This window comes from Scyliorhinus canicula, chromosome 5, assembly GCF_902713615.1.
Source record: "Scyliorhinus canicula chromosome 5, sScyCan1.1, whole genome shotgun sequence".
In the NCBI taxonomy this organism is placed as follows: Eukaryota; Metazoa; Chordata; class Chondrichthyes; order Carcharhiniformes; family Scyliorhinidae; genus Scyliorhinus; species Scyliorhinus canicula.
This window is the reverse complement of record NC_052150.1, coordinates 55,347,789-55,373,046: the sequence shown is the minus strand read 5'-3', so window position 1 is coordinate 55,373,046 and position 25,258 is coordinate 55,347,789. Positions and strand designations below refer to the sequence as shown.

The window sequence follows — 25,258 nt, the reverse complement described above, 5'->3', positions numbered from 1 at the left end:
CTGCAGGGAGTAAAACCAAACCGAAGACCTCCAGTACGTCGTGGTGAGGGAAATAAAATGGCGGAGCCCTCCGGGTCATCAACGCCTGTCCTGGAGCCAAGAGAGAAATTGATGCAATTCCGTGTGGGGAGACTGCAATTGCAGTCGATGGTGCCAAATATTTCCAGAACACGAGGAAGCGGACCCCCCCCCCCCCCTTCGGCTACCAGCCTCCCCGGACAGGCGCCGGAATGTGGCGACTAGGGGCTTTTCACAGTAACTTCATTGAAGCCTACTCGTGACAATAAGCGATTTTCATTTCATTTTCATTTCATTTTGGAGAGGGTAAGGCAGCAGAGAGAGGCACAATGCACAAAGATCTGTGAGATGGAATGGGTAGTATTGGATCATAGTGACCAGATTGCCTCACTGGAGGCTGAGGTTTTGTTGATAGCGGAGACCCAAAAGTTTTTAAGAGACAAAGATGAAGACCAGGCGAGTGTTGGATTTATTAATTGTTTGGGGTCCTTCAAGAAATCAACTAAATACATACTGGGAAATAAAATGATTTTGATTTTTTAGAAATCTGCAAAAAGTATAATCAATGTTATTAAAAATGAGTGAACTGTTGAACCCTAAAGGTGTGCAAACAATGATGCAAAGAATGTTCCAGTGAGCTCTACCTAATAATATATATGGATATGCCATTGCACATAAGACACATTTAGTAAATTGCAACAATCCAGTAACATAGTGAAGCTAGTGATTAGTTATGATGTAAAGGCCTTAACCATGAGAAAGTGCGTGGGAAACTACTGTGTCAGGGAAATATTAATTAACCTTAAGTGATTAGTGTTCAATTAACTAATCACATGTTGAGTTAGTGACACATTTCTGAACGAATCAGGGGGGTCTCAGCTGAGTTAGAACCAATAAAAAAATGAGTAAGGGGCTAGACTATAGATAAGGATTTTCGCAAGAATATGATGGTATGATTAATTTTTGAGAGAATTCTAGCCTGCTGGAATTCTTTAAGCATCTGTTGGAATTACTTTTATTTTCGAAGTATTTTATTTACATTTTTCTTGTGTTTATGTTTTAATGATTTTTTGCTACGTCTTGTCAAATTCATGTATAATTTCGATCTAAGTTTTGATTCAGTTCTTACGCAAGTGTATTAAATAAAATTGTGTTTTGGCCACCTCCAATCAACCGAACTGGTTCCCTTATTGTGGGAGAAAAATAAGATCTTACAGTGTGGTAATGGGTTTAGGTTGGTTGGGTTTTCAGTGTTGGGGGTGGGAGAAGTGGTTATTAGATGTTTTGAAGGGTGAGGGGTGGGGAGGATGGATGAAATGCTAGTCAGATTATGTAAAGATGGCTGCAGCGTCCATCTTGGGTGGACCTGGATTTGAGATAGGTTGGGGGCCAAGTTGAAGGTCCTCACAGAGGGGATATGGCTGACTACTAGACAGAGGGTCCTTAGATCCCCCCCACTAGGTTGGTTATGTGAAGCGTTCTGGGATATAATGGTCCAGACTCATTTGAGGACTATGAACGCAGGAGACACATTGCAAATTAGTGATCAGATAAGACTGAGGAAAGGGTGGATGGAGCAGGCATTCCACTCAAATTTTGATTCAGGTTAAATTTCGATTCCGGGGGGATAAAGATTGTTTGACCAGAGGATGCACAGGTGAAGTCCCAAGTCTCTGGTTAGTTCCGGGACAGCAAGGGAGTTGGCCATCATTGGAGGGGTGGATCCTGGGAGATTTAACTCCCCAAGGGAGAGAGAGCTTTCCTTCTTCTCTCAGCTACACTGGGTCGACTCCAGAATAGATTGCTTTACAGTGGGAACGGCGATACTCCTGGGGGTGGTGGGAGTTGGGTATACGGCATTTGTAGTAATCAGACCATGCTCCATGATATGTGATTATGCAATGGGAGTCAGGCCGAGCCCAACATCCCCCATGGAGGTTAAACACCTCACTCCTAGCAGATAGGAGGTTGTGAGAAAGAGTGGCTTTGGGCATAGGGAATTATATAGATTCCAACCAGAACGGGGAGGTCCTGCCTTCTATGTTCTGGTAAGCATTGAAGGTGGTGATCAGAGGAGAAATAATATTGTACAAGACCCACAAGGTTAAGGCTGGCAGGGCAGAAAGACAGAGGCTTGTGGACTTAATCTTGGAGGTGGATCATTAGTACTCCACGGCAGAGTTGTTGGCAGAGAGAAAGAGGCTAGAAATAATGTTTGAGCTTGAATCAACAGGGAATGTGCTGGCCCAGCTTCGCCATTTGCAAGGGACATTTTATGAGTACGGGGATAAAAGCCAGTTGATTATTGGCTCGCCAATTGAGATGGCAGGCAGCCACGCAGGAGATAGCCCAGGTTAAAGATGGGAGAGAGTTGGTTAGTGCCCCGGACAAAATTAATGGAACTTTTTTTTTTAAATTGAGGGCTGTACAAGTCTGAACTGTGGGAGGATGGCTCAGAGATGGAGCAATTTTTGGATAGATTGGACTTCCTGGTGGTGGAAAGGGTGAAGAGGAAGGAGCTGGAGGCACCGTTGGGATTGGAGGAAGTTATGGACTGTATTAGTTCCATACAAATCAGGGAAAGCACTGGGGCCGGATGGTTTTCCGGCGGAATTTTACCAACAGTTTGCGGCCACTTGCTGGGAATGTTCTCTGACTCTGCCGAGGGTGGTGCTGCCAGCCAGGCTGACGCAGGCCTTGATATCTGATTGTGAAAAACGACAAAAGTCCCCTCGAGTGTGGGTCTTATAGGCCTATCACAATTCATTTTTTAACCACTTAAGGGGCAATTTGGTGTGGTCCCTTGTAAGCTATGTTTGGCCACAGTTCCCTTTCTACTCTTGTGCCAAATAGGAATAAACATCTTTGAGTTCACCTATTCGAAAAAAAAATGAAATGAAATGAAAATCGCTTATTGTCACGAGTAGGCTTCAAATTAAGTTACTGTGAAAAGCCCCTAGTCGCCACATTCCGGCGCCTGTCGGGAGGCTGTTACGGGAATCGAACCGTGCTGCTGGCCTGCTTTCAAAGCCGGTGATTTAGCCCTGTGCTAAACAGCCCCTAAATGCCTGTCCACGGTCCTTCCTTTCAGTAATACTTCCTAGTCCATCGTAGCTAATTCATGCCTCAAACCATTACAATTACCTTCATTGAAATTCAGGGCCCTAGTCTCAGAATCAACTACCTCACTATCCACCTTAATAAACCATTCTATCACATTATGTTTGCTCATTCCCAAGGATTCGCTCAACTAGATTGCCAACAAATCTTTCCTCATTACACAATACACAGTCTAAGATGGCCTATTCTGTTGTTGGTTCCCCAACGTATTGGTCCAGAAAACCATCTTGTACACCCTCCAGAAATTCCTCCTCTATAGTACGGAGGCTAATTTGACACACCCAATCTGTATCAAGGGCACCTATGTAAGACTGCTGTTCATAGACTACAGCTCCGCCTTCAACACCATTGTCCCGACAAGTCTAATAACCAAACTCTGCAATCTTGGACTTGACCCCTCCCTGTGCAACTGGATCCTCGACTTCCTCACCAACAGACCGCAATGCGTCAGGATAGGCAACAGCAACAATAGTCCTCAACACCAGGGCCCCGCAAGGATGTGTGTTCAGCCCTCTACTGTACTTCCTATACACACATGACTGTGTGGCTAGATTTAACTCCAACTCAATCTATATGTTTGCGGATGAGCTCTGGTGGGCTGTATCTCAAACAACGACAAATCAGACTGCAGGAGGGAGATAAATCACTTGGTTGTATGGTGTACTAAAAACAATCTGTCTCTAAATGTCGGAAAGACCAAGGAACTGATCATCGACTTCAGGAAGCGTAGCATGACACACACTCCCGTCTGCATCAATGGCTCCGAAGTGGAGATGGTCAATAGCTTTAAGTTCCTGGGGGTCACCATCACCAAAATCTGCCGTGGTCCACTCACGTTGATGCAACAGTCAAGAAAGCCCAACAATGTCTCTATTTTCTACGGAAGCTAAAGAAATTTGGCATGTCTGCATCGACTCTCACAAACTTCTATAGATATGCGATATAGACCATCCTATCTGGCTGCCTCACAGCCTGGTATGGCAACTGCTTGGTCCAAGATCACAGGAAACTGCAGAGTGCGGTGAACTCAGCCCAACGCATCACACAAGCTTGCCCCCCCCACATTGATTCTGTATACACCTCCCGCTGCCTCAGAAAGGCAGACAGCATTATCAGAGACCCCTCCCATCCAGGCATTGCCTTCTTCCACACCCTTCCATCAGGCAAAAGGTACAGAAGTCTGAAGACCCGCATATCCAGACATAGGAGCAGCTTCTTCCCGACAGCTACAAGACTCCTCAACGACTCCCCCTCGGACTGATCTGTTCCCTGTAAGAACACTATTCACGATGCCCTATGCTGCTCTTGCTCATATATTTGCTTTGTTTGGCCCCTTATTCCACACTGGAACCAATCACTGTTTGTCGATATACCATTTGTCAATGTTCTCTATTGATTATTCTTTTTGTCTACCATGTACATACTGTGTACGTTCCCTCAGCTGCAGAAAAATATTTTTCATTGTACTTTGGTACATGTGGCAATAAATCAAATTAAATATGCAAATCAAAGTCACCAATAATAACAGATGTTCCTTTATCACATGCTTCCGCCTGTCTAATGCTATTTCCAACATTACCAGTAGTTTGGTGGTCTGTATACCAGCCCTGCAGATGTTTATTTGCCCCTTGTGATTCTCAACTAGATCATACAGAATCCACATCGTCTGTACTGATATCTTTCCTCAATATTGTATCAATATATTCTTTAAATCAACAATGCAACTCCACCACCTTTTCCTTTCTATCTGTCCTTCCTAAAAACTGAATGGCCCTCATTGGAGCCATTTCTCGACAATCCCAACTATTTGATGCCTCTTTACATCTATCTGTGCAACTAATTCACCCATTTTATTTCGAATGCTCCGAGTGTTCGGGTACAAAACCTTAAGACTAGTCCTTTTAATGTTCCTTGTCCCGTCCCTACTATTTTGTTTTAAAAAACACTGCTCATCTGATTCTGGCCCTTGATTCAACTGCCCATTACTTTTCTTACTCTCCTTGCTGTTTTTTTTTCTTGTTCTTGGTTCCCCCTGCTTGGAACCCTCCCACCCACCCTACCATATTCCCCAACCACTCTAGCAAGTAAACCCCCACCCCAACCCCAGAATCGGTACCGGTCCCAATGCCCTAGGAATCTGAAACTCTCCCTCTCAGACTATCTTTTAGCCACGCAGTCATCCTATATATCCTAGAGTTTCTAATCTGACTAGAACTTTATTGGGCAGCACGGTAGCATTGTGGATAGCGCAATTGCTTCACAGCTCCAGGGTCCAAGGTTCGATTCCGGCTTGGGTCACTGTCTGTGCGGAGTCTGCACATCCTCCCAGTGTGTGCGTGGGTTTCCTCCGGGTGCTCCGGTTTCCTCCCACAGTCCAAAGATTCACAGGTTAGGTAGATTGGCCATGATAAATTGCCCTTAGTGTCCAAAATTGCCCTTAGTGTTGGGTGGGGTTACTGGGTTATGGGGATAGGGTGGAGGTGTTGACCTCGGGTAGGGTGCTCTTTCCAAGAGCCGGTGCAGACTCGATGGGCCGAATGGCCTCCTTCTGCACTGTAATTCTATGATAAAAAAACGTGGTCATTCTTTTTTTAAAACCTATATCGTTTATACCAATGCGTGCCATGAGAACTGGCTATTCACCCTCCCCCCTTCAGAATGTCCTGCAACCAATCCAAGGTATCCTTAACCCTTGCACTAGAGGCAACATACCATCCTGGCAGCCACAGAAACATCTTTCTATTCCCCTCACAATTGAATCCCCTATGACTATTGCATTTTTACACCATTGCTCCTCCCCTATGCAGCAGAGCCAACAGTGCTGCTACAAGTTTGGCTGCTGCTGTTACTCCCGAGAGGCCATTCCACTCAACAGTGTCCAAAACCATATATGTTTTGCAAGGAAGAGCCACAGGAGATTCTTGCACTGTCTGCCCAGTGGTCACCCATTCCCTCCTAATGTCTCAAAAACGTGTTGAAGATATCATGTTGTAAATAGTTGTGCTGTAAACGGTCCATTTACTCATAAATGAAAGGGAGTTAGGTAAAGAATATCTAATCAGCATTTCTACCGAGGTGAAATATTCATGTTTCATGTTGCCATGAGGAGGAGGGCAGAGGAAGCCATTTTCCAAGATAGGGTGTCATGAGAGAGTATCTTTAAAAAATGGGTGTCTATAAATGGGTGTGTACATAAATATCTGTAGTGAGAGTACCTTTAAGAAATGGGTGTTTATTACTGCAGTGATGTCAGAGTGGGTGGAGCTGGGCTGGCTCAGCTTTTTACTTTCACTTTCGGCTTTTTGCTGCACGGTGGGTTTGGCTTCATGTACGTTTTGGAGAAGCTGCAATCACAGCAGAATGTGTGTGAATCTCTGCAAGCTTATGAATGTCTATTTGCTGATTTCAACGTGGTGACTGTTCTCAGTAGTGAATTTAAACCTGTTTTAAAGGTTTTTTTAAAAAAGTCTTATGGATGTTAAAAGGACAGCTTAAGCATTACCTAGTATTGTATTCTTTGGGGGTTGTATTTGAATTAATGGTTGCTAAGATGTTCACTGTATGTTTTAAAAAGGTTAACTGGAGTTCATAGAATAAACATTGTTTTGTTTTAAGAAATACTGTTCCATTTCTGCTGTAACACACCTGTAGAGTGGGCCGTGTGCTCCCGGTACCACAATCTAGTAAAGGTTCTGGGTCAGGTGAACTCCATGATACACTTTGGGGTTCTCTAAACCCTGGCCCATAACAAGGGTTACAGGCTTCCCTACAAATCTATAAGCATCACAGACAGATAGCAGGTCTATGTTGCCAGCAGGCAAAAAAGGCTGCTCGTCTTTGACAGTTACCAGAGCGAGAGTTAGCAGAGCGAGGTGCAGGAGGCAAACGGTCTCTAAAAGGCTGCTGGTTGCATTTCTTTGATGAACGTCCAGGAAATTTGTCTTCACATCGACAGGGGCACGAATCGCCAGAAAAGCTGTATGACTGTTGGTGGATTTAAGAAACTACAAAAACTGAGTCACGTGCCTGGAGATATCACTTGTGACTGGGGATTTGGGAACACGTCGGAAGCTGGGTGATTGAGCATAAAAGAGGAGCATTTCTCTCTGTAGTTTAAAATATTAAAAGAAGAGTTCAGTCAATAGTGCTTTCAGTCATTTGCAATGCTTGGGAGTTCGAATCTCTTTTTAAATGCCTTCAGTCTCGACAAAGATGTAACACCATCCAGTTTCCCTTCTGGGTCCCATTAGTTGGTATCATTAATGATTTTCTCTCCTCAAGGTTATGTACCCCTCTTAAAATCTGCTCTCATTACTTAAGTTTTGACCTCCCCCCCCCGCCCCCTTGGCTTTGCAAGCTACCTTCCCAACTCCAACCTTCACTTCTCCAGGGCCTGGAATGTGTTGTTTTCTCTCAACTTTGTGTCCATCTTTCCTTGGATTGGATTAGTTTATTGTCACGTGTATCGAGGTACAGTGAAAAGCATTTTTCTGCAAGCAGCTCAACAGATCATTAAGTACATGAAGAAAAAAGAAAAGAAAATACATAATAGGGCAGCATAAGCACCGGCATCGGGTAAAGCATACAGGGGTGTAGTGATAATGAGGTCAGTCCATAAGAGGGTCATTTAGGAGTCTGGTAAACGCGGGGAAGAAGCTGTTTTTGAGTCTGTTCGCACATTTTCTCAGACTTTTGTATCTCCTGCCCGATAGAAGTTGAAAGAGTAAGTAAGCCGGGTAGGAGGGGTCTTTGATTATGCTGCCCGCTTTCCCCAGGCAGCGGGAGGTGTAGATGGAGTCAATGGATGGGAGGCAGATTCATGTGATGGACTGGGCGTGTTCATGACTGTCTGAAGTTTCTTGTGGTCTTGGGCCAAGCAGTTGCCATACCAGGCTGTGATGCAGCCCGATAGGATGCTTTTTATGGTGCATCTGTAAAGGTTGGTAAGGGTTAATGTGGACATGCCGAATTTCCTTAGTTTCCTGAGGAAGTATAGGCGCTGTTGTGCTTTCTTGGTGGTAGCGTCGACGTGGGTGGACCAGGACAGATTTTTGGAGTTGTGTACCCCAAGGAATTTGAAACTGCTAACCATCTCCACCTCGGCCCCGTTGATGCTGACAGGGATGTGTACAATACTTTGCTTCCTGAAGTCAATGACCAGCTCTTTAGTTTTGCTGGCATTGAGGGATAGATTGTTGTCGTTGCGCCACTCCACTAGGTTCTCGATCTCCCTTCTGTATTCTGACTCGTCGTTTTTCGAGATCCAGCCCACTTTTGTCCTATCGTCAGAAAACTTGTAGATGGAGTTGGAACCAAGTTTTGCCATGCAGTCGGGTGTGTACAAGGAGTAGAGTAGGGGGCTAAGTACGCAGCCTTGCGGGAGTCACCTGGTGCTCCCAAGGATCTATCTCGGCCCCTCATATTCTCATCTTCATGCTGCCCCCTCAGCAACATCAACCGGAATCACAATGTTAGTTTACACCCCGCTCTATCTCATCACTCTCCCGCTCGACTCCTTCACAGTGTCCAATTTTTCATTCAAAATTCTGCTCTCCTGATGTCTTATCTGCGCGATGAATTAGCGGGTCCTGGTTAAGCAACACATTGATTCAAAAAGTTTTCAAATCCTTCCACAGCTTTACCCTTTCCTATCTCGAATCTCCTTCAGGCCTAAAACCCTCAGCTATCTGTGTTCCTGGCCTCTTGAGAATCCCCCTCCACCACCAGTAGTTGTTTGGGTCCTAACCTCTGCAATTCCCTCCTTAAGCTCCTCAGCATCTCTTCACCTTCCCTTCCCCCCCCCCCCCCCCCCTCCCCCCAGATTTTTAGTCATCTGCATATGTGGCCGTCATACAGTACTTTGTTTTGGAATATCCCTGTTAAAAAAAAAAGTGTCTTTTATATAATACTTTAATGGGAGTGTCCTAAATAAAAGTTGCAGTGAAAAGAAAAGAATATAGTGCCTTTCATGTCCTCAAAACATCCAAAAGTACCATGTTTATAAAAAGTACTCACTGGAGAAACATTGGTTAGCACGGTAGCTAATTTGGACCATAATTGGCCAGATAGTTTTAATGATGCTCGTCGAGGGATTTATGTTATTCAGGCTATTCATGCCTTGGAATCATTTACATCCTCCCGTGGGAGGAGTCAGCCTTGGTTTAACTGCTCAGTAAGACAACACCTGAGACAGTGCACTCCACTCAAGTGTCAGTGAAGAAGTGCATCTGGAATTCAGTTTTTTGATGACAAATCGAGAATTCTACCAGTCAAGATCCATGGCAATTGTAAAGCCAAGCATAATATATTGCTAGTGGGGAATTGCTCAGGTGAGTCTGCACACAAATGATATAGAACATAGAACAGTACAGCACAGAACAGGCCCTTCGGCCCTCAATGTTGTGCCGAGCCATGATCACGCTACTCAAACCCACGTATCCACCCTATACCCGTAACCCAACAACTCCCCCACAACCTTACTTTTATTAGGACACTACGGGCAATTTAGCATGGCCAATCGACCTAACCCACACATCTTTGGACTGTGGGAGGAAACCGGAGCACCCGGAGGAAACCCACGCACACAGGGGGAGGACGTGCAGACTCCACACAGACAGTGACCCAGCCGGGAATCGAACCTGGGACCCTGGAGCTGTGAAGCATTTATGCTAACCACCATGCTACCCTGCATGGTGGTTATCCAACAGGAGCTGTATAATATAGTCATATAACAGAACAAATCCTAGGGCTAAAATTAATGAATCTCTGACAGGCGTAACAGGTGATTATGGATCTACCACCCATGAAATACTCAGTTTTATCCACTTATGCCCATTTTGAAGTTGAAGTTTATTACCACTACCTTCCTATGGATTTAGTCAAAGTGCCACAAAACTGTTCAAAACGCCCCGCTGAGGCCACACTTACCACTGAACTCGGCAGTGCAGAAGACCCATCACTGATCAGGGCACCATTTGTAAATGCCACCCTGATCTTTCTGCCCCCTCAGCTCTTCAAAGCCTCCGGACCCTCTACTTACCTCTTACACGGTCCTCAAGACCACCCCTCACCCCACCTCTTAAGGGCCTGATCCTTGGCACAGGCAACCTGGCACTGCTAGCCTAGCACCCTGGCAATGCCCGTGCCAGTAAGGCAATGCCACCCATGCCTGGGTGCCAGAGACCCACCACCCTGGAGTTTCTAATTGCCTGGGATATCCCCCCACCTGGTCCACGTTTGTAGAAACTAGTACTAAACGGCACCATAGCGTGGTCTCCCTGGCAGGGGCATTCATACCCAGGCCCCAGGAGAATCTGGCTCAGACATATTTAAATGAGCAGCCTAATACATTAATTTAAATATGTTAATCTGGGCCTCGCCCAATGAAGGTGAGATCCAGAACACAATGTCTCGTAAGAGCTGGTTAAATCTCGAGGCACTTCGAGCATCACGAATCACCAGAGAGGCCTCTCGTGAGATTCACCGGCCTTGTCACATCACCAAGGCAGGCGCAACGAGGATATTCAATTGTGTCCATCATCTTAAATAGATCCAAAAAATAAAGAGTAGTAGTGTTTCTTTTTAATTAGATGATGCAGCTACATATTCAGTAAGACATTTCAAACTAAATTTAAAGACTTCAAAATAAAATGAAGACATGACATGACTTGGAACCTCAGTTTGATCAGAGAATTCCCTCCGTTGCACAAACATTTGACCAGGTGGCGTAGTGGTTATCACTACTGCCACACGGCACCAAGGACCCGGGTTCGAATCCCAGCCCTGGGTCACTGTCCGTGTAAAGTTTGTACATTCTCCCCATGTCTGTGTGGGTCTCATCCCCACAACCCAAAGATGTGCAGGGTAGGGGAATTGACCACGCTAAATTGCTCCTTATTGGAAAAATTAAAAAAAAACATTTGACCAGAACAGCGAAATTCAGAATACGAGGCTTTGTGATCAACAATGCAAAATATATTTGCAAATTAATGGGAACATAGAAACGTGACGGCCAAGGGTCCATGCTAGGCAACAACGGGGATGATGAAAACAAGAAGCTTGTGCACCAAATCCTTCAAGATGTATTCCTGTATTAGTAGCACAGCCATTAGTCCGGAATTTACTTTCATTCCCCCTCTCAAATCAGACTGCAACTTCAGGATGTGTATGATTTGCAGTTTGTTGTTCACTGCTCTGCTGTGACCCCCTACCCGCATCCAATGACAGTTGCTCGGATCAGAACCGCCCCTTTTCTGTTCTCGTTATCACTATTATAAACCATTGTTTAATGTGCGTTTTCAATGGCGATGACCAATAACTAGTGCCTATCAAGTCCAGAAAAAAAAGTTACATTTTTGCAAAATTAATTAAATTTTTTAAAGAATTAAAACATTTCTAAAGTTTATCCATATTTTAGCTTCTACCTTAACCTACCCACATGATCTAAGCTTTGAACAATTAGGGGCTGGTTTAGCGCAGTGGGCTAAACAGCTGGCTTGTAATGCAGAACAAGGCCAGCAGCGCGGGTTCAATTCCCGTACCGGCCTCCCCAGCCACCGGAATGTGGCGACCACGGGCTTTTCACAGTAACTTCATTTGAAGGCTACTTGTGACAATAAGCGATTATTATTATAACAGTTATGTTTTTCATTTCCTGGTGAGCTGTCTATGAAAATACGGAGTGATTGCTGTTTAGACAGTTTTTTAAAAAATATCATTTTTATTGTCACAAGTAGGCTTACATTAACACTGCAATGAAGTTAATAGGAAAAGCCCCTTGTCGTCACATTCCAACGCCTCTTCGGGTACACCGAGGGAGTATTCAGAATGCCCAATTCACCTAACAGCATGTTTTTCCGGACTTCTGGGAGGAACCCGAAGCACCCAGAGGAAACCCATGCAGACAGAAGGAGAACGTGCAGACTCCACAAAGACAGTGACCCAAGCCGAGAATCGAACCTGGGACCCTGGCGCTGCCCTAAGCCTGATGACATCCCTGCAGCTCGATAGTGGTAATCCCCATTAAATTACACTATGATCAATTGCACCGTCAAGTTGAAGCTTTTGCTACAGAGGTCACTATATCTCTCAACAAGGTTTTCTTCAGCTTCAGCAGTATTCACTGCTACTTTGCCACCAACTGCAAGTTGTTATGTTAAATGTTTCATGAGCAATGACGTCTGTAACTGAAAATATTTCTTTTTAAAAGAGGGGGGTCCAGGTTACAAGAAGAACCCACTCAAAATCTTCAGAAAGCCTTGCACGTCTGTTCTATGTACAGCATACTGTATCTTGCAGAATGCAAACACCACAATCAGAAAAGCTGGGACTTTAAAAAAAAACCGGAGAAAACAAAGCAGACAATATGCAATTTAAAAGATCACAATAGTTCGTTTAGGTGCAGAGAAGGGACAGCCTGATCCACCATTCAACTAGATCATTGGCTGATCTTCTACCTTGATTTAACTTTATTCAACACATGCCAAACAAACCACCAAAATGTTACATGCATGCTTGCTGCCCAAGTTAGAGTACTTACTGGTGATCATTCCTCCAGTTATGGATGCCAGGAAGCCCACAACAATGGCAATCACTGATATGACTCTGCCTTGCTTGTGTCTTTGAAGCATTACAAACATCAGCAGGCCCACAGCGCCATGGAGAAAGAGAGAGGAGAAGAGAGCCCAGAGGAAAACCCAGTACCACATTTCTGCGGAGAAAAAAAGAAAACAATAATTAGAATGTATGTAAAACAAATCTTAAACAGACCTCGACATTGCTGACATTTATAAAAGACAAGACACAGAATTAATTTAGCTTTAAAACTAACTAGGTGAATACAGCTGTTAAGAAAACAAAGGTATTTATATTTGTATTGGTAAGCATTAGAAATAAGTTATAGTAGTTTCAAGTGGGTTTATTTTAATAGCTTGGTGCCTGGAAGGGTAAAACCTATAGTTAGATTCATGCGGGATAACGGTGTTTCTAACTATGCGTGGGGGTTGGTTAAGTTTCAATTGTATCCAGAGATGGCTACGGCGTGAAGATTAAATAAAAGGCATAAACATGTGGTTCTGCTTAGCAACTGGGGGGCCTTGTAAGGTAGGGAAGATTTTAAGTTTTAATTTTACCTGAATTTGTGGGCAGTTGTAGAGACAGGACACTGAGGAGTGAATCTCTCTTGACTCTGCCACGAGAAGATGGACAGACAGGACAGGACAGTTTCAACGATGCAAGTCTCCTCAGGAATAAATACAATCCAGATAATCAGGGAATTGGGACAGGAAGAAATATTTAAGATAACTGAAGTTAAGAGAACAGAGACCAAGGTATTTTCAGAAGTATTCAAGGAAGAGTAAAAAAATTGTTCCAAGCTAAAGAGACAATTGCAGTAACTTATTTTAAAGCGGAAGAGCGAACCTCACAGGTCGATGAACGCTTGATGTAATTTTATTACAGTCTGGGAATCAAGTTTTAAAAATTGTGAGCAGTTTGCACAGCAGTCAAGACAAGGAAATCCTAAAGGGGTTGCTGTAAAATCCTGGATTGGATTTACTGTTAAAAGTGGAGCAGAAGCTTCATTTTAAAAAGTGGCATTTGGAAAATCTGGTCTGGATTTCAGAATGCAAACCGAAAAGAACAAAGTGGTGTTTGGAAACTCATCTGATAAGCATCTGGGGGGAATTCAGAGAAGAAATCCACAGACACTAACTTGGGTTAGCACAGAGAAGTGTTGTTAAGCTAAGGGGAGGAGGCATTGGACCATAATCCAAATTTTTCATGTTCAATAAATATTTTTTCCTTGCTGTTAAAACATAATTAATGGTCCTCTGACTCTGTTCTTCCTTCCACATTTAGGGTTTTAGGCCAGAGTTCCATTCTGGGATCTTGTGATCCAGTTAACAGCAACTGGGGTTGTAATGCACCAAAACTCCTTAAATGAAATAGAGCAAGCTTCCAGAATTTCTCAGAAGTTTTATTTTGCCACAAAACCTACTGGATGATCATTGTGTCCACTACTTCTATTTGATAACTTTAAAAGGTCAAACTTATGTAAACCGTTCATTTTAAGTTGATTGGAAAATGCTCAGGTCATGCACAGCTTTAAGGATTGATCATTCCTGGCTCTTTGCCAATCTCTGGCAATCTTTAAAAAAAAATTGGTTTTCTAACAAATGCTGCAGTAAAATGTAATGCCCAAACTGCAGAGCGAAACTGACTTTGAAACAAAACGCATGCATAAGAAGATTTATTACATTCCTCGTGTTAAAGCAAGGTTTTACAAGGGCAAAATGGTTACACTATAGAACATAGAACAGTACAGCACAGAACAGGCCCTTCGGCCCTCAATGTTGTGCCGAGCCATGATCACCCTACTCAAACCCACGTATCCACCCTATACCCGTAACCCAACAACCCCCCCTTAACCTTACTTTTATTAGGACACTACGGGCAATTTAGCATGGCCAATCCACCTAACCCGCACATCTTTGGACTGTGGGAGGAAACCGGAGTGCCCGGAGGAAACCCACCATGACATAGCATATTATTCTGCAGGTGAGTTTGACCCATGTCCTAAAGGCCCTCAAGGTCCATGTTTTTATTATTATAAATATTTTTATTCCAAAAGGTTTTGCAATATTATAAAATAACACAATAATACTACATAATCGACAAATTAATACAGAAACAGGACAAAACCACATTTTAATCAATATCAACCTTAGTCGTACTGGCCCCTACCCCTTACCTCTATTAATTCATAACAAAGAAAAAAAAACAACTACAACCTGATCCCCCCCACCCCCACAACTGACAGTGACCAATTCTCTGAAAAGGAAATGAATGGCTCCCATCTCTAGTAGAATCCATCCTCTAATGGTGTACTTGACTTTTTCATGATTGAGGAAATCCAGCCATGACAAGGTGCTGGGTAGAGTGTGAGAGCTCCATCCCAGCAGAACTCGCCTCAGGGTGATCAGCAAAGCAAAAGTGAGGTAATCTCTGCCTTCACCCCCGCCTGCAGCATCAGCTAGTCTCATACCCTGAAAATGGTCACCAACGGACAGGGCTCCAGATCGACACCAAGAATCCCTGACATGCTGTTAAAGAAGGAGATACAAAAGCTGGCAAGTTTTGGATAGGGCCAGAACATATGGGTATGATTCACCGGACCAGGAGAACACAAAACGCGCCGGTCTACCCTCCTGAGAAAAAACAAACAACCTAATACTAGTCAGATGCACCAACCTGAACTGAATCAAGCTGAACCTAGCACAGGACGAGGTCGAGTTAACCCTGGACAGGACCTCCCTCCACACCCTCGCCTCAAAAACCAGACCCACCTCCAGCTCCCCCTCCAGTGGAGATTGCACCTCAGGCAGGATCCGACCATAGATATCTGAAATCTTACCCTCACCCACATCAGCAAGAGATAGAATCCTATTGACAAAAGAGGGTGGGGTGCTAAAGGAAACAACAAGATCTCCTTGCGTAGGAAATCATGCACCTGTAGATACCTAAAAAAAAAACCCACAGGAGTTGGAATTTTTCCACCAGCTCCTCAAATCCAATAAACCTGCTTTCCATGAACAAAGTTACTAAACCTCTGCAGCCCTTCCAGGACCCAAACCATGAGTCCAAATCCACAGGCACAAAGGGGTGATTCTCACAGATAGGGGCCAACAACAATATGGAGCCGAGTCGAAAACGTTGCCTGGACTGTCTCCAAACCCTCAGTGTAGTCACCACCACCGGGCTAGAGGTACATTTCATAGGAGAAAAAGGAAGCGAGGCAGTAACTGAGGCCCATAAACTGGAACGACGACAGGAACCCACCTCCATCTTCCCCCATATAGAACTCCGGAACTCCTCAGTAGCTTCATTATCTCATCCAATGCGGATGGATCCATGATATAAAGATCATCTGCATACAGGGACACCCTATGCTCTTTCCCACTCCTCTCGATTCCACTCCATGTCTCGGAAGATCGCAACGTGATAGCCAGTGGCTTGGTTGCCAAGGCAAACAGAAGACCAGCCTGCCACCCAAGTCCCTCATTTAACAGTTTCCCGGGAGGCCGCCTGTCGCCTTAGATGATGCGGCAAAAGACAACTGGCCTAATGTCCATGCTAATAAAACATTCCCCCTCGAGTTTCGAAGTTGGCCCATGCCTTACCAGTTTCAGAGTAGCTCAAATTCTGTTCGCAATTTCCTCCTAGATGCTAGCAACTCCGATGTAGGTGTAATCAAATGCTGGTGGTACACCTCTAGGGTGGAATTCACCAATTTCCTTTGCTCCAACCTGCCAGACGTTTCGTTATGTGATTTATATGAGATAATCTCTCCCCAATGGCCATTTTAAAGACCTCCTATAGTGTAGAAGGGGAAATAGAGTTGCTTCTGTTGGACATAGTGGACAGGAACCTCCACTTCACCGGCAGCGCACTCACCCCCACGGATTTCCCAATGGTATGGGGGTGTCCACAATGGGAAACCCCATTGGCCGGCTGCTAGGGTGGAGGGTCCCACTCCAGCAAGGGCATGTCACACCAGAAAACGGGTGCAGCAGGATGGAGAATCCTGCCCAATATATTCTCCAATGGTGAAAGAGATACGCTCACAGAAACTTGTATCTGCCAACAGCCCGTGTCCAGTCTCCATGGTGGGCGCTGAAAAGGAACCCGGGTGTAACACTAAATCCACATGTGGAGCATGGTCTGAGATAAACAATTGCTGAGTACCCCACCCTCATCACTCCAGAGTGGAGACACCTATGCAGCACAAAAAAATCTATTCTAGAGTAGATCTGATGAACCTGGGAGAAGAGAGAAAAGTCCTTGTCCTTCGGATGTAAAAACCACCAATGATATGTACCCCTCACCCACTCATTGAAAGTCACCAACGCTTTAGCCACCCCTGAAGGAAGGCATAGATCGGCCCAGTCTAGGATCCAAACCACAATTAAAAATCTCCTCTCAAGGTCAGCTGATGGGTATTCATCAGGAATAGAGGTCAGCAATTTATTAATAGAAACTGTATCCTCCCAATTCAGAGCGTATACATTTACTAGGACCACTGAGGTGCCCGGCAAAGACGCACTGATAAACATGCCTCCCGTTCGAATCTGTCAGAATCCTAAAGGCCAAGAAAGAATTTTATTTATCAATACTGCGGCCCCTGGGCCCTAGCATCAAATCCAGAGTGGAACACCTGTCCCACCCAACCCTTCTGTAACCATGTCTGGTCTCTGATCCGCAAATAGGTCTCCTGCAGAAACAGCACATGAGCAATACTCTTCAGATGAACTAATATCCTCTATCTCTTCCCTGGAACATTCAACCCCCTCACATTCCAAGTGACCAGCCAAATTGGGGATTTCCCAGCAGCCCCTCCTTACATCAGCCATATTCACCTAAAGAGTTTATTCTAAAATTACTTTTTAAAAAGTACAGGCATCAAGCCTACCCAAGATGGCCACCAAGCTCCCCAATAAAATCCACTTAGCCTTCTCCCATCCCACACCGCCCATTAAACCCACAACCAAAAACCCAAACAGTCAAAAGGTGAACAGCACCCCAAAACCTTAATTCCTAACCCCAAACAGAAGCAACATGCTAAGCTCATTATCTAAAACCTATACTATGATAACAAGCTGCAGTAACTCCCACGGCTTCGCTCCCATTAGCTACCACCTTCAGCTAGCAGAGCAACTCGCTCCTGGATCATATAAAACTGAGTAATCATAACAACCAGCTCCCCCGCCCGCATCCAACTTCGATGACCAAAAACAAAACACACACTCCATACAAGAACAATAAAATACAAACTGGTATAAGAGACCCCAACAAGACTTCAAAATCACAAGCCCTCTCCAATAACAAGACCCCATATAAAGACCTCCTATAGTGTAGAAGAGGAAATAGAGTTGCTTCTGTTGGACATAGTGGACAGGAACCTCCACTTCACCGGCAGCGCACTCACCCCCACGGATTTCCCAATGGTATGGGGGTGTCCACAATGGGAAACCCCATTGGCCGGCTGTAGTACAAAAGATTTTATGGGGATATGAATGTTGCTGGCAAGGTGCCCAGTCCCCAATTGCCCGAGAGAAGGTGGTGAGCTACCTCCCCCTCCTTCCCACCCCCCCCCCAAAAAAATAATACTGCTGTGTAGTGTAGATATGTCCACATATATAATACAAGATACAATTATCTCATTCTCAGCCCAAGCATTGGCATCTTTTGACTTATAAGTCAGTCACAGGCATGCAGGGTAAGCCACTTCAAACCTTTGCCAACTTTGTTCCCATGTCCTGGCATAGCCTTCCGATTTGTAGTACGGTGTTCTTTCGCCCACCTCAGGAATCATTCCTTATCCTGGTAACTGTTGAACCCAGCGATAATTACCCAAGGTGGCTCTGCTAGGTGAGGCTTCTGACAGAGCGAGCGATGGGTCCGATCCAGCTCGTGAGGGGGGAACATCTGTCCACCCTGCCCCACCAACTTCGACATGTATACAGTCGGGTAAGGGACCTCCATTTCCTCCAGCAGCACCACGGCGATGGATTTTGCTTCCTGGAGCGATTTTCTAGTTGTCTACTTCGGCATGCAGAGATTTGCTAGTATCAACCAACATTGCCATCGCAGCCTCCAGAGAGACAATCCGCTTCCACGCTCTACAACACTGCACCATGTGCCTTGACCGTTTTGTCTACTTTTGCCAGCGTGTTTAAATAGGAGCCCGGGCCTCTCAGAGACAATTTGCCATTTCTTTTTCAATGACTCCGCTAAGATGCCGGTGAGCATCTCAACCGATAATGAGGTAACTGTAGCTTTGGCTGCAGCTGCCACCAGCTCTTTCCCCCGGGACCTGGAGTGGAATCTGAAACAGATGATGATTCTTTGTTGCAGGCTTCTTCAAATTTGGGTTTCTGAGAGCTTTATCCCATCGATTAACTAAAAATATCCCCCTAACACCCTTCAAAAACCGGGTAGAAAAGATCGGAAACGAAGTGCCCAGGGGGGAGCTGCCTCATGTACGACCACTCCCTATATGCCGCAACCAGAAGTCCACAAGATCGATGTTAAATCTTGGCCTTACAGCTGGGTAACCAAGACATATTTTCAAATACACTGTGCAGACAAAGCAAGAAAGCACATTTATTTGAATCATGAACCTTCTGTCACAAGTAGGTACATTTCGAAATAAGGGGCCTTTGCTGATTTTACCTCAAGGTGACTAAAATGCATACCATCAGGCACCAAAAAAAACCAGAGGAAGCCCAAGAATACATTCATGGTCTGGAGCCACATTCCCACTCTTAAGGGATCCGGCAGTAGTACAAAAGATTTTATGGGGATATGAATGTTACTGGCAAGGTGCCCAGTCCCCAATTGCCCGAGAGAAGGTGGTGAGCTACCTCCCCCTCCTTCCCCCCCCCCCCCAACCAAAATAATACTGCTGTGTAGTGTAGATATGTCCACATTATTATTCGGGTGCAAATACCAGGATTTTCACATTTTCACCTGGAGGCATTGGAGGAATGACTTATATTCCTACATCAGGATTGTGCAACTTGAGGGTAACTAGCAGGCAGTGATGTTCCCATGATGGTGCTGCCCATGTTTTTCTCAGTGGTAGAGGCTGGGACTTTGGAAGGCACTATTGAAGGACTGGCGAGTGGCTACAGTACATTTTGAAGGTGATCCACACTGCAGCCAAGATGTGCCTGTGATGGAGGTAATGAATATTTAAGCAGAAGAATGGCTGCTAATCAAGAGGGCTTCTTTTTCATTGATGGCAATGAGCTTCTACTGTTGATCTTAATATACATAGAGATATTAATCATGAGAAAGGGAAGGATTTCACAGCTCCAGGGTTCCAGGTTCGATTCCGGCTTGGGCCACTGTCTGTGCGGAGTCTGCACATCCTCCCCGTGTGTGCATGGGTTTCCTCCGGGTGCTCCAGTTTCCTCCCACAGTCCAAAGATGTGCAGGTTAGATGGATTGGCCATGATAAATTGCCCTTAGCGTCCAAAATTGCCCTTAGTGTTGGGTGGGGTTACTGGGTTATGGGGATAGGGTGGAGTTGTTGACCTTGGGTAGGGTGCTCTTTCCAAGAGCCGGTGCGGACTCGATGGGCTGAATGGCCTCCTTCTGCACTGTAAATTCTAGGAAATTCTATGAGACAGAGCATTGATCTTGAAAGATCTACTGCGAAGGTCTGACTCCTGCGTAACTGAACTCCCAGGAAGTCAGTGAACTCCCACTGACGAGGATAATATCAGGGTGATGATGATAGGCGGACAGACCCACCTCTGCTATTGCAGGCACGTCCTTAATTATGGGTGCCCATGAGGATTTACGTCACTGGTGCCAGAGGAATGGGCTTGTGACCTCAACCCTGATATTGCTCCTGCCATGGGACGGCTGCGATTGCCCATGGTCCATACGATGCAGGAGAATGATGACGGCTTGCAGTGAGACCTCCCCGTGTGTGCGTGGGTTTCCTCCGGGTGCTTCGGTTTCCTCCCACAGTCCAAAGATGTGCAGGTTAGGTGGATTGGCCATGATAAATTTCCCTTAGAGTCCAAAATTGCCCTTAGTGTTGGGTGGGGTTACTGGGTTATGGGGATAGGGTGGAGTTGTTGACCTTGGGTAGGGTGCTCTTTCCAAGAGCCGGTGCAGACTCAATGGGCCGAATGGCCTCCTTCTGCACTGTAAATTCTATGATAATTCTATGATTTCTGAAAAGTATTACATACATAGAATTTCTCTTTTATCAATGTGTTTCCAGCCCAACAAGAAAGGAGGTGTTGTTGGATCTCGTTCTAGGGAATGAAGTGGGTCAAAGGGTCAATCAGGGATATTTAGGGAATAGTGATTATTATATCATAGGGTTTAGGATGTTCATGGAGAAGGATAAGGAGCAACCTGGAGTTCAAATATGGGGCGGGATTCTGTGATCCTGAGGCTAAGTGTTGACGCCGTTGGAAACGCTGTCTGTTTTTCGACGACGTCAACACGACCTCAGAATCAACAATTCTGGCCCCTACAGGGGGCCAGCATGGCACTGGAGCAGTTCACGCCGCTCCAACTGCTGATCCCGGCATCAATGGGTGCCGCGTGACCAGTGCATGCGCAGTGGCTTCCTTCAACCAGTCCCTGACGCAACATGGCACAGGACTGCAGGGACCGGTGCGGAAGAAACGAGGCCCCCAGCCAGAGAGGCCGGCCCATGATCGGTAGGCCCCCATCATGGGCCAGGCCACATCGGAGGCCCCCCACCCCCCTCCCCCACAGGCCGCCCTCGGACCCTTCAACGCCGGAGGTCCCGCTGTCTGAGAGCCGGTGTAGACAGTGCCGGCAGGACTCAGGGTTTTTACGATGGCCGCTCGGCCCACTCCGGGCCGAGAATCGGCGGGCCAGCCGCGTAGAGTAGCCCCCGACTGACACAGCGCCAACCACGCCGGCGCCAATGATGCCGATTCTCCACTCTGCGAAGAATCGCATGCTGGCGTGGGAGCCTATGTTGGGTTACTCTCCGCTCCCGCACCAAGTGCGATTTCGGGGCGGAAGGTCGAAGAATCCCGTCCAAGGAATCCGGCGATTTATGACAAACTTAAATGAAACACCAGTTTTGACAATAATGGAGTAGAATAGAATAGAACAGTACAGCACAGAACAGGCCCTTCGGCCCTCGATGTTGTGCCGAGCAATGATCACCCTACTCAAACCCACGTATCCACCCTATACCCGTAACCCAACAACCTCCCCTTAACCTTACTTTTTAGGACACTACGGGCAATTTAGCATGGCCAATCCAACTGACCCGCACATCTTTGGACTGTGGGAGGAAACCGGAACACCCGGAGGAAACCCACGCACACAGGGGGAGGACGAGCAGACTCCGCACAGACAGTGACCCAGCCGGGAATCGAACCGGGGACCCTGGAGCTGTGAAGCATTTATGCTAACCACCATGCTACCGTGCTGCCACCAAATTAGAGTATGGTGTCCGGTTCTGGTCACGATTCTTTAGGAAGACTGGTGAAGGCATTAAAGAGGTTGCTGAAAAGTATGGTTTCAGGGTTGAAGGTGTAGTTATATTGCTAGATAGGAGAAGCTATCGTTGGTCACCTTCATAAGGTGTCCAGGCAAGAGGAAAGAAGGAGAAATTGTGCCTCTTGTCATAATGGCCAAGAACCCGAGGACAATGATTTAAGACGATTTGCAAAGGAACCAAACTTTGTTTTAAAAAACACAGCGATTGGAATGCACTGCCCAAGTGAGAGATGGATAAGCACCAGACGAGAAAGTTATTTTCAGAGTTATTGGCAAAGGGCAGAGAAGCAAAATTAGGAAAGTTATTCTTGCACAGAGCTGACTGGCAGTCTATGCTATAACCATTTTTACGATTCTACGGAAAGTTTCCAATTTTTGATTAGATTGGTTACTATTTGCCAGCAGTTCACGATCTGCTATCTAGTTCATTGCCAATAACTAAATTATGATGTGGAGATGCCGGCGTTGGACTGGGGTGAGCACAGTAAGAAGTCTTACAACACCAGGTTAAAGTCCAACAGGTTGGATTCAAACACGAGCTTTCGGAGCACTGCTCCTTCCTCAGGTGAATGGCGATGGCATACCACGATGTTGCGCCGAACTTTTGTCCTAGGTTAATCATAGAATTTTGGACAATTTTTCATGGCCAATCCACCCAACCTGCACATCTTTGGAATTGTGGTGTCTTGTTGAATCTGCAAATGAAATATACATGAATTTTGTGCTTCAACTTGGGTCCCATCCCCCCTGGATGAAACTTTGAAAAATTCCAGAATCAGAGATCCTTCGACCCCAAGCATCTTGGATAAAAGATGGTCAACCTGTATTATTGAATTTTCAGTTTGAAGGGAGAGAAGAGTGGGTCTAATTCTAGTATTTTAAACTTAATAGGGATCTTATATTAAGGGATAATGCGATAGAGATGCTATGGCAGACATTCAAGGGATATTTCAGAATACAATCCAACAAGAAAGAAAAATTCCAAAGGAAAATCCATCACCCATGGTTAACTAAAGGATTTAAGAGATAGTGGGTGTGATTTAAAGGAAATGAAACAGCGTCCCGTGTCGAGTGCGGTGTTGGTAGCGCCGAGAACGACCATACTAAACAGGACTCTGCTTCATTTCTGGGCCTCAACGACGAGCACCCTGCTGAGGCCGCACTCAAGTCCCATTTCCTGCATGAACAAGCACCGCTCGCCAGTGCAGGAATGGTGCCCCAAACTCGAGACAACCTCCCCACCGCCTCCCAACTCGCCAATGAGGGGGTCCTCACACCTGCCCCCCTCCCCACTGCTCCCTACCTCAAGGGCAGGGCACCCCCAGGCCTCAATGCCTGGCACAGGCATGATGCCACCTGGGACCATGGCAGTGCACCCAGCACTACCAGGGCCATGGTGCCCAGAAGGCATCATGGGTGCCCGGTACCACCCTGCCCAGAGCACGACCACCCAGGGTCACTTGGGAGACCCTTGAAGATAGTAAGTTGTGAAGAGGACACAACCTACCTGTATCCCCTTGCAGCCTCCTTAAGTGAGCGGGCAAGGGAATGGAAAATGGGGTATAAATGAGGAAAAGTGTGAATTTGTCCAAATTGACAGAAAAATAAAAAAGCAGCAGATTATCTAAATAATGAGAGGTTGAAGAGCTGAGCTGCAAAGAGATCTAAGTGGCCTGATGTTTAAATTGGCTAGTATGCACGTAGAGCAAGTAATTAGGAACGTTAATGAAATTTATTGTGAGGGGAACAAAATACAAAACTAGGGACATTATACTTCAGTTGTACAGGGCATTAACGCGACCACATCTGGAGCACTGTACAGTATTGATCTCTGTATTTAAGACAGGATAGAAGACATTGAAAATGGTTCAGAGAAAGTCTACTGAACTAATATCTGAATCGGGTGGGTTGTCACAAGATCCTGAGAGGTCTTGACAGGGTGAATGTCAAAAGGACGCTTCCTCTTGTGGGAGAATCTAATACTGAGGGTTGGGGGGGTCACAGTTACAAACAAGGGAGCCCATTTTAGGACAGAGGAGATAGAGAATTTTCTTATCGTTGAAACTCTCTTCCTTAAAAGGCAGAGCCTTTGAATATATTTAAGGCAGAGATGGGTAGATTCTTGATAAGCAGGGAGGTGAAAGGTCATCAGGGGTAGGTGGGAACGTGGAGTTGATGTTACAATTAGGTCAGCCATGATCTCATTGAGCTTGCTCCGCCATTCAAAGGGCGAGTGGCCGACTCCTGATCCTATTTCATGCTTCCCAATTAAATCAAGAAACCTGGAAGGGGCAGCGGTCTCCTCAATAAGATTCTTAAAAGAGAGTGATCAAATCACTACTCAAGTACCAAACCAGTGAGAAGTGGCTGAATAATTTGCATGAATATCAAGGGAGGCATTGCAACAGGCACAAAGAAAAACACCAAACTATTCTTCCATTATAACAGAGGAAGTTAAAACCCCCAAGGGATTTACAAGGGGTTGAAAGAAGCATGTACAGGAGATGGAAGACACACCAACTCCTAGGAGGTGGCAAGATAGTGAAAATACCAAACACACCATGTTTGCTGAGATTTTAATATTAGTATCAGCAGATTTTTCTTGGAAACATCTGATACAGGTGGAAATCCATTGTATTTAAATAAATCTCCAAAATAGGTCGCTGTGAAATCTAAATACACAAGACTTTGTTTGCCTGATCATAGTGGGGTGCATCACAGTTACTAAAATCCACAGAGCGCAGGCAGATCTCGGACTGCTTACCCATCAAAACAAATGAGCATTACTAGAATGTAACTAAATCCTGCATGGCTTAGCAACAGAAGAGCACTGGTAAGCTTCCTGCTGCTCAATAAAGGGCAGAGAGCGAGAGAGAAAAATTTCCAATTAACATACTGTCACTGCATAAAACAAATTTCATCCACCTATATAATTATGGATTGACGATGAAGTGAAGAGGAAAGAGCAAGAGAGAACAAACATGAGTGACCATGCATTTATATGTGCCTTTCATGACCCTATGGTGGGTCAAAATGCTTTACAGTCAAGGAAATA

General features: G+C 45.4%; 1 protein-coding gene across 1 annotated transcript in view; it reads right to left on the bottom strand.

The window, feature by feature from the left end:
• Positions 1 to 25,258, bottom strand: part of tmem170b (transmembrane protein 170B) — a 64,350-nt gene that overhangs the window by 21,945 nt on the left and 17,147 nt on the right. Inside the window, exon 2 of the mRNA XM_038797099.1 lies at positions 12,677 to 12,847. Within this exon, the coding sequence (XP_038653027.1) occupies positions 12,677 to 12,847 (171 nt within the window). The remainder of the gene's footprint in view (positions 1 to 12,676; positions 12,848 to 25,258) is intronic.